Source organism: Thunnus thynnus, chromosome 6, assembly GCF_963924715.1.
Source record: "Thunnus thynnus chromosome 6, fThuThy2.1, whole genome shotgun sequence".
Taxonomy (NCBI): Eukaryota; Metazoa; Chordata; class Actinopteri; order Scombriformes; family Scombridae; genus Thunnus; species Thunnus thynnus.
The window spans coordinates 2,844,473-2,855,428 of NC_089522.1; the positions used below are offsets into that span (position 1 = coordinate 2,844,473).

The 10,956-nt window shown below is 38.8% G+C and overlaps 1 protein-coding gene across 1 annotated transcript; it reads right to left on the minus strand.

The window, feature by feature from the left end:
• Positions 1-6,098: 6,098 nt before the first annotated feature.
• Positions 6,099-7,274, minus strand: LOC137185244 (olfactory receptor 14A16). The gene has a single exon (XM_067593592.1). It carries the CDS (start codon positions 7,272-7,274, stop codon positions 6,099-6,101), a length of 1,176 nt encoding a protein of 391 aa, XP_067449693.1.
• Between the last annotated feature and the right edge of the window lie 3,682 nt (positions 7,275-10,956).

Consider the following 10,956-nt stretch of genomic DNA (forward strand, 5'->3'; position numbering starts at 1 on the left):
TCAGAGAGCCAGCCTGTGAAGGCATTGTGAATGTGAATGCAACTTAAATTCTAAAAGCAGCAAAAACACCAGATTAAAAGTAAGAAAGGCAACTCCACCATATAACCTATTTAAAGTGGATTACCCCTATTACATGCCACTGTGATTAGGAACACCAGTGTCCAACATATAGTACAGTTTACTTTGTATGAATAAAACCCTAACCTTAACCACACGTGAGTGCCTAAACATAACTATAAAAATGTTTAATTATGCTTTAGTTGCTACGAGCAGATTCTGTATTACAAGAGCAATGATTGAAGGGAAAACAAGTAAAATATGTTCTTTGTGAACATTTAGCAGATACATTCAGTATCAACATTTTTTGACTTGGCGGGTCATTATGTTGACTAAAAGAACAGTCTGGTGCTTTAAATTTGTTCCACACTTTCAAGATCTTAGATTCAACACTGATCAGTGAATGGGTCAATGCTGCATTCACAATTACCTTTTTTGTGTGACAGGGAAGTGCAATGTTACTGAAGGCTTTGTAGTGTACAGTATATCTCATTGAAGTATTACTTAGAAGAGGAAGTACTATAGTTCTTCTTTGAATTCTTAACAATCTACAGGACTTAGTACATTATTTCCCCTTCAATAAGTCAGTTCCTTTCCATAATTCGACAGTTTTAGAAATTCCCGTGCGACTATACACCTGAACAATACAATTTAAAATAAAGTGACAACAAATACATGTTTGTTACTAGACCCTCACTTTCATTTAGACTAATGGCATGGACAAATTAATTAACAGTTAATCATGACATGCAGTCTTGAAGAAGTTAAACAAAATGAATTATGACTTTCTAGAGTTATAAGAATTTATTTGGTTCAAGAATAAATATATACAGAAGGTTGGATTACAAGTCATAGATTAACAGCTATCTGGAGGACAATTTAACATGGCAAACATGTAGCTTGATGTAGTGGGGTGACTGTGGATACTTCACAGGTGGTCTTCATCTGATGCAGGGACAAACCTCTGTCTGTGGCCTCTGGAAAAAATAGAATTAAAAATCTCAAGGAATCCACATATTTAATCCTTACATACCAAAAGAAAAAAAGGGAAAAGCAGTGGAGTCTGATGTGCATCTACAATGGCTCCTGAGTGGTGGAGGCTGGTGCAGCAGCCTCGACCTGCCTCAATCCTGATGTGGATCATCTGGTGACAAAAAATTTGAAGTGACTGTAAACCAAGTTGATGTAGATTATCTGGCCTTCTGGATCAAAGTTGTGGAATGCACGGCCCCGATAACACTCATTTTATTACCAGCTGTAGTCTTTGGCCTCCTTCAGTATCTGAAATATGAGAATGACAACTTATGTCTACTAGCAAATGGGTGTTATTATCAGGTCATACAAGTGATATGTCCGCTTTTACAGTGCTGCTTATCACGGATGCATTTAGCAACTACACACAAAGTGAATTATATACTTATTGGCACAAGGGAAAACTGGATATTACTCTTATTAGAAAGATGTTAGAAATAATGTTCAGCATCATCAATGGCAACACATAACAGTCATACAATAACATCAACTGCTGATCCATCTGGGGATACAACTTGCTCAGGGCAATTTTTCTCAGTGACATGTTTTAATGGTTAGCCTACCAATACTTACATTATTTAATCAAACATGCTAAAGCAGAGCAACAATATGTAACACGGCCAAGTGATTGGTTTTCCTTCAGCTTGAAAAGTTCCTTGCCAGCATTGATGTTGCTACTAACATCCTAAAGCTACATTACTATTTTATTCTGGGTACATAAAGCAGCTTTCCTGTACTTGATGTAGGAGTATTAATACTTTATTATTGAATTACCTCATTATTGGGGCACCACCTCCCTTCTGGTTAGGTTTTGTTCGTGCCAGGAGGGAGCACTAACCCTTGTTCAGTTTAATCAATGAATCAGTCTCATAATCATAAGTTCTTGTCCCAAACAGTTTCCTCAGTTTAATGCAGCTCAAAGAAATAACCAAACACTTTTAGGATAAATGAAGACATTTATTAATAGCTAAACATCTTGAGGATACATGATAAAGCATAAGATAATATACAGAAAATAATAAATAAAAGAAAGTAAAATAAATAAATAAGGTCTGTAAATGATAATACAAATAATAGAGAATTTGAAGTGTGTGACTCAAGGCTTAACGTATTGCACCGGGAAATGCTAAGGGAAAGCTAATTCAACATCTATAAATAAATAATTTTAATTTTCACATTATTCGACATCAACCCTTGATCACAAAGCCATGTTATGCCTTTCTGTTGAGGTGTTTTGTCGTGGTGGAGTTGGAGTCGTCATCTCCAGCAGTGTTTGTCATTAAGAGTCCAGATCAGGCCTCGGGCTGTGGCACGTCTTCGTAGGTGCAGAGGTGTTGATTGCCAGTAAAGAATCAAGCTGTTTCAGGCTGCTCTGAAAGAGTCTGTAGGCCGGATTCACTTCTAGTTTGTAGTGTTGCTCTCAGAGAGCAGGTAGAGGTTCAGCTTCGAGTGTTGTTTTCTTTTTTCTTCTTCAGGAGTTTAAGTTGAGGATTCAGGCTGTGGTTGGCTTATAGTGACTTGAGTTGAGTACTGAATAAAGTTTAGTCTGACTATGCTCAAATCTTCATCTTCATCATATCTTTACATTCCTGTTACTTCAGAAACTTCATTCTTTCAACACAACTACTCATCTAATATACCTACTAAAATATGATTGTCTCTGAGGTTAATAGATCAATAGATCAGAAAGTTAAACACTTGGATGATTTTAAAATACAAATACATGGCTATCAAACATTCACGAACTCTTTGCATAAGGGAATTTAATTCTTGTCAATAGAGGGCAGTATTGTTACCTGTAGTATAAAGTTAATAAAATCTAAGTCTTATATCTCTTTAGTAGATGGTCATAAAACTATGAAAGTTATACCATTCTTCTTGTATTTACATGACAAATAACATGATATAAGTTGCATAATGATTAGACATTTACATGAATTTCAGGTTTGCCTCAGATTTGCAAGGAGGCTTCACAAAGTCCTCAGGAATGTGGGTTAGTTTATGGCTTTGGTGATAAGAGGCTGTGTTCCAACTAAGGTGGGAGTTATTTTTCTCGGGTCCAAGTGGCCTTTAGGGTCAGTTCATGCCTTTAGCTCAGGCCGTAATTCAAATTGTTGGTCAGAAATCGTTACCTAGGAGGTCTTTCTGAGTCCATTGAGCGTCACTCATCAACCCCCACTTAGAGGGATGCAAAGGTCAGTTCTGCAGGCTGAGGGTCTGTTCTTACCAACTTTGGAATCCAGGCGAGTCTGTCTCTTTCTTATTAGGGAATCAAAGATTAGTTAACACAATTAATGAACAAGCGGTTGTCCTCCTACATTGAAAATATGCATTTGGACAACTGTGTTGCCTTACAATAACAGCAAACTAACTGCTTTGTCTACCATTATTATCTAAAGCATCCTCAAGTACAATTAAACCCACCTGGGTCGCGGGAGAGACCATACTGTCGTCCATCTTAAAAATCAGGACCTGCAGGGGGATGAATGCGATGGAACCATCTGCCCTCTGATTGGACAGATTAACTATGTGTTGACCAATTAGATTCAACTGTAAAAACAGGGTCAATATTCATATCTGTAACTTGTAGTTTGTAGCTTCAGTGTTGTATACACAGGTAGGAAATTTGTGTGTCTGTCTCTTAGAGACCTCACTGTTGAAAAAATTCCTGCACAAATTTTAATTACACATACACAATTTTTTTTTTGCCAGAGTGTGTAATTACTGCTGTGGGAAGGGTCATTGGAAGGACAAGTGTCCGCTGTTGAAGTTGATAGCTAAGCAACATTCACCTTCACTTCTGCATCATTCACCTTCTCCTTTGTATCGTTCAATGTTGCATGTTCCAGTTATGCTATGCTCTACAGTTTTGGAGCAGAGGCTGTTATGTGCTGATATAAATACTGACTCTGGTCTGATTCCCAAAACTGGTTCAGGTTTTGAGCAGTTCATCAATGACATTTTTATGTCCTAAGACAGAAACGGGGGTTTTTGTACTGATGAAGGGTATGGAGCTGGGCTCAATTCCTGTGCCACGCCATTATATTGTGCTGGATTGTGAGCTGGTGCAGGGCATCAATAGTACTAATACAGTAAGGACTTCAAGTTTGCAGCAATGTATATCTCTATTCATATTTAAAGTATAAAAAAGTAACCTTGGTGTGCTTTGATTAATCTGGCTGTTGCTCAAAGCAGATAAGCAAGGACAAATAAGAAGTGACAGGTCTTGCATAAGTCCTGAACAGGTGCAACATCAACAATTCATGCAGTTGCTGCCCCTCAGCAAACACACTTTCTCATCAGGCCTCCATCAGGAACTGGAGATGGGCTCTTACATGACAAATAAGAAGAAGAGCAACAGAATAAGACATCAGGCAAAGCTTGCGCAATACACGTCCAGTTTTTGAGCACATACCCCAAGCGAAACATAATTGTTTCAATGTTGAATTCCAATTCTAGCTGTCACTTTGGTTGAGGATCTGAATATCAAGCAGCTTACAACGGTGACTGAAAAATGTTGACAATGATCCATGAATGGCTTCCAGACTGGCAAGAGGATAAACTGTTGTTTTTGTAGGTATTCAACAAATGAGACACAGCATGGTAACTGGGGAGCTTTGGGGGTGTTTATAAGTGTCTTTTTGGCTTTTGGGCAGAACCAGGCGTGTCCTCCTGCTTCCAATCTTTATGCTAAGCTAAGCTAATCATCTTCCTGCTCTTGCTTTGTAGTTAACGCATGGACATCAGAGTAATATCAATTTATCTCATTCATCAATGAGATAATTCATCAATTTACTCATCTAACTCTCTTCAAGAAAGTGAATAATAATAAAATATAAAAACCATATTCCTTCAAATGTATCTTTAGATATCAGTTTGATTGAACAATGTCAGCGGTCATTCTTGGACTTCCATACACCTGTCTGTCTGTTTGTTGCTGAGTGCTGAGGAGATTTAAATGTCTGTGTTTCAAGGCACCAAGAAGATTGCAGGGTTGAGTTGGGAGAAGAAATAACAATCAGAAGAATTCATAATGGGTTCCCCTGCTTACAGCCTATTCTTAATGATACTTGTCTGATTTTAAACCATTATACTGTACATTGCACATTTAAGTCATAGAAGGTAAAATAATCAAAATACACAAATCTAACATGATAAAACAGTTCGATGTAAGACTTTTTGAATCAAAAATAAAAAAGGTTCAAGTTTAGCATATAATCCATTTAGAATCCCTTCAATGCTTTTAAAATAGAATCCAAAAGTACAGTGTTCTGACTCACATGCCAGTTTGAAGACCTATATATGCAGCATTACTGAGCCACACAAAAGGAGTCGTCTAGTGTTTAGAACAGAGCGTGGCACCCCTAATCTCAATACGTGTTTCTCCTGCGATTGGTCACAAAAATCAGAATTTGCTGCTCTTACTAGCTGACTGCTGACTGATCCCACCAGAGGCCAAGGCAAAGTGGCAAAGTGGAGGCACTCTGGCTAAACGTTTAAAATATTAATAAAATATAAATTTAGTATCTCCTGTTGCCCCTGCAGCATGTTGGTCCTGCTCAACGCAAGTCATCTTTAGTTTGAAATATAAATACATATATAATTAAATGACAAACTCAGGAAAGCACAAATAGCAACTTAAACATACGAAGAAGCCAATACAATTACAGCAGCATCGAGGATTTTCCACAGCATTCTTTTAAAATATTGCAGCAGTAGGCAACTTGACTGTCAAAACTGTAAACAGACATAATATGTAAACTGGCTTCCTCTTCTCCAGTTTCGCTGATTGCATCTTCTCTTGCGTTAGTGGATGATAAACGTAAATAGTATCAAAATAGAAAGAGTGCCAAGGAAAAAAAGTCTTCATTTTATGGTATGCAAATTCCAAAGTTTTGTACAATAGTAGTTTTTGTTGTGGATGTTCATTTTGTGTCTGGATCATAAAATCAGTTTGTCCCAGACGACTTGCATCACTGTAAATCTTCACATTAGCCAGCGCTCTCAGCCTACCCCGCCTGAGCGCGGTTTTGACGCACAATGTTTCCAACTCTTATCCACTCCACTCGGCGCACACCCTCGTCCCTCCTCTGCGTCCACCCCCGGAACAGGCTGAGTAGCGCCTGTCTCATCTCCACGTTCCTCAGCCCGTACACTAGCGGGTTGATACACGGTGGCACTATAAGCATTACCATCAGGGACATGTGGAGCACGGCCGCCTTGACCGAGGGGATCTGCTTCGCCTTGCGGACGCCTTGAGATTGAGAGGGTAGCGCCATCATAGCCACGGTCCCCTCGACCTCCCACAGCGCGTCTGTGGTTGCTTTGAGTAGCAGCGGCAGCAGCTGCAGGAACAGCATGCCACAGTAGAAAACCACAGTCTTGCGCGCTGTGGTGTTGACCGCGTTGAACGGTATCACTGCGTTGCGCGCGTCCTGGTACATCCTCGTGTAGGAGAACGCATAGACCAGCAGACACATTAGTAAAGTAAAGGAGCCCACAAGTTTCCGAAAGACAGCAGAGGCACGCGGGAAACCCATGTGCTGCTCCACTGTGTCTGGTTCGCACAGTAGCCCCCCGGTGACATACTCATTCTGGTCTCCTCTTCCCATGTGCAGCAACACCATGTTGACGATGCTGATGGAGATGGAGTAAACCCAAATGAGGCTCAAGACTAGCCGTAAGCGCACTTGAGTGAGGATGACCAAGTAGTGGATGGCGTGGCACACGTACAAGTAGCGCTCCAGCGCCATGCAGGTGATGGTGACAAGGCTGGAGAAAATACTGGCGGTCCCCACAAAGTACTGGACGTAACACCAAGTGCTGAACGTCATCGTCCGGCGTTGGACCAGTGAGTGGATGACAGCTGGACCGAAGGTGACGGACTGCATAAGGTCGCTCAACATTAGATTCTTAAGAAAAGCGAAGCGCGGCTCCCAGGAGAGATCCTCGGAACGTCCGAGCCCGAATAGGGTAAGTCCGTTAATCAGAAACGAAAAGAGAGTCAGCAACACAAAAACACATATTAGCGCTGGAGCTGCTTGTCCATAGGGCAGTATAGATAGAAAGAGGCAGCCGGCAGCGTCCAGACCCTCGCTTACGCGCGGCTCAGTTCGGGTCTCCTCACTGACCCAGTCGCACTGTCCGGTGAGGTTGTACGTTGTCATCACAGCTGCTGTTGGCATGTTGATCAGAACAGCCTGTGCTGTTGTAATCATCCTCTTCCTTGGCAGATATATATGTGCATGTCGCTGGTCTGGTCAACACACACATACACACACACACACACACACACACACACACACACACACACACACACACACACACGCACACACACACACACACACACACACATTCATCTAGATTGTCCTGCAGGTGTTTCATTGAGTGCAGATTTGGAAACAGGATAATGCATCTGGAGCGCTCCAAAATGCGCTTTTACGCACCTGCTGAACAACATCATAAGTTACTGTGGAGAATAAAATCATTACATAATATGAGGAGGGAAATGAGTTTATGAGAGACAGACAGATTCTCTGTAAAGTCAGATTAAAAATATTTCATCTGAATGCATAATTGATTTTAATTCATATTTCTTTTGACCAAAAAAAGTTTCATCATTAATCAGAAATGTTGTGGACAAGTTTAGGTCCAGATTTGAGAATTCTCATCAGCGTCTTGTAGACTTTCGTCATGATGGGCACCAGCTGTAGCTAATCAATAACATCAATAATGTCACACTTCAACCCATCGCCAGAACAAAACATTTCTGCAAACCACGGATACGTTGAATGTTTTCGTTCATACCTTGAATCTCTACGTTTCGATGTTGGCAATTATCAGTTGAAATAGGATGTTTTATGATGTGACAATGCTGTGGTTAAGGTCTGGTTCGGTTTAGGAACAAAAATCACTTGGTTAGGGTGAGGGAAAGATCATGGTTTGGGTTAAAATAAAAAATAAGAATAAAATGAAACCACTGCAAATGTCCCGACGTCTCGTTAAAAACGCCCGGTTTTGTCGGCTCGGTCTCGACAGTGCTCTCTGCTGATTTGGTGCTTTTCCAACTTTCTTCCATGTAAGTTTCTAGCCAACCACCCGACTCATGCGACTCCTGATTAGACAGTCATATAGATGTCATCTGAACTACGTCACTTTAGAAATGCTTATATGCTACGTATTAAACGTATTCAAACGTATTGGTGAAATATCTCCACACTTGAGGGTTCCCCACCTTGTATTAACCTCTTATGTGGTTTATGCCAAAATTTAAGTTTTCTGACTGAAACCAAAACCACCGAGTCAACTATAAGCAAGAGTTCAACTCTCACAACAGAAAAAATGTAGTTAAAAAAACAAACAAACAAAAACAACAACAAAAAGCTTCTTACTTGTCAAAGCAAATCATCCTTTGACAAGTGACCAAAAGGGGCAGACTGACCCCTGGTGTTAGAGACTGATAACTGCAGAGCAGAAGACAATTACTTCATAGATCTGAGGCAGGATTTATGTTTCTCCATTTTAAATAGGGGATGAATATATGATTTAATTTATTGTATTGACCTCCTGCAGAATATATATATTTTTTGTTCTCAACGATTCAACTAAAGATCTTTGACTTCTAGCGAGATATAATGTGATGTAGGGAATCCATACTTCAATGAAGGACATACAAATATGTTGTTAATCTTGATTTAGATAAGATAAGATACATTCAAAATATTTTGATTCAATTTTGAATAAAAGCTTAATTTTAATGGAGTTAACACTACAGCACAAATTCTTCCTGTACATGTACATCATACAAACCTCTGAAAAGCTATTTTTCTGTTGTACTTACCCTGGTTGGTAACCAGCACATCTCTGAACTTTCTGAAAACATTATACAGCCCTATTTTGTATAGAGTCTAGTTCAACATTTAACAATGTTTGAATGTATGAATGAGCCTCATTCACCATGTTTTTTACACTTTTTATGACAACATATCTAAAAGATAGCAAGTTTATTTGAGGAAGCTTAGCAAGAGCGTCAAGGAAGGCTTGTTGAATGACCAAAAAAAACAGTGATTTATTCCAACCAGTGTAACCAAAAAAACAGTACCTCCAATAAATGAAAACAAACAAATCAAACTTATCTTAACTGGCTTAACTCAGGAAAACTCTACACATCCTCCTTCTGTTCTGCTTTCCCCCAAACTAACAACTCTCCCTGTAAATAGACCCTCCAATCTATCAAAGAAGAACCGTATTTCTTGCAAGGGTGTTTAAGTCTTCCCCACCTATAACAGGTAAACAACAGTGTTATTTGTGGTGGTTAATATTGTTTATTTATTCCCCCTATACTTTGTCTAACCCATGACATCACTGGTGATGTCATCGAGAGCAGGAAGTGGTTGAGTAGCTCCCCATTTTGAAAAGTATAGTGGGTATGGTAAGTAACACAACAAGCTAATGTAATAATAAGAAGAAGAAGAGGAAGAATTATAATAGTAATAATTAATAATTATTATTATTATAATCTTTATTTATAGAACACTTTTCCTAATCCCACGTTACAAAGTGCTTCATGCAATTTCAAAACAAGTGCATCATAAAAACAATTTCTGACTCATTTTGATTAATGAGTAAATTTAAAAAAATTAGACCAATTGCAGTGTCGCCAGCAAAAGTGCAGTCAATAAAAACAAAAAAATCAGGAAAAACTTTCTGATAAAAGTATGTTTTAGGAAGAGATTTAAAAGTGTTGTAAATGTATAACTCAAGAAACTCAGACGAGTATTTAAGTTCACTTATTGAATTTAAGTCCTGTCTTGATTAAACCAGAAATGCAGATGTAGCTATAACAAAACAATGCTAAATACAAACAAACCTGGTATGTGAAAGCAATGCTACAGATTGATGTATTTCTTTCCATATTTGTCATTTGTTTGTTTTTGTGTAATGGGAATAAATGATGTGGTTTCACCCACAGTAGTCTCACAGTTTGTTTCAGGACAAATACAGATGTAGAAAAGGCCAACGCAGAGTAAAACGAATATTGATCAAGTGTTCAATAAACTGTCTCTTTTGATCCAAGTTTTATTGTATTCAGTTTAAAGGCTTATCCAGGATATGTTTTTCTCTAAGGCCTTATTCTCACACTTTTTTCCTTCATGACAATTTAAAATGCCATTGCTGATGTCACTGTAGAGCTTTAGTTTCAAGTATTTGGGAGCAAAGCCTTCTTAACACACTTGACTGCCTCCAAACGCAGCTTAAAAAACATCAAACATCAAGACGTCATGTGGGCAACACTTCAGAGATCTTTTAGCAAGAGAAGCACGAGGCCCAGGGGCTTGTGTCTGATTAAATGCTGTATAATAAATGCTAATTTGCTTAATTTGGATGAATGGGATGTTGTTGCATGCTATGATTGATATTTTTGCATGCAATGATTCTTTCCCATATGTCTTATTGCATCACGTGTTGGGGGCAGACTGGAGAAACAGCCATAAAACCTCTTGAGTCCTTATACAAACAAACTCTAAAATCTCTTGACAAAAAGCCAAGTAGGGTATTGGAGAAATACAATTTACTGAGCTTTGAGAATTTTAGATTATTCTCAAATTTGTGCCTAGTTTATAAAATGTTAAATGGTTTGGCCCCTCCTCCATTATGTGACTTTGTGTACACTCGCTCAGTAAGTAAAAAGCTAATATGTTTTAATTGTAAGGGACTGCAGATGAAAATTAGTTTTAAGCTAACTCTGGTGCAATACATCAAATGTTAACATTTATGTTTAAAACTGTGCATTGTGCCAATAAATATAGTACAACAACTTTGGCCATACAAAATTACATTATAATTCTGATGTCCATTATGATGCAC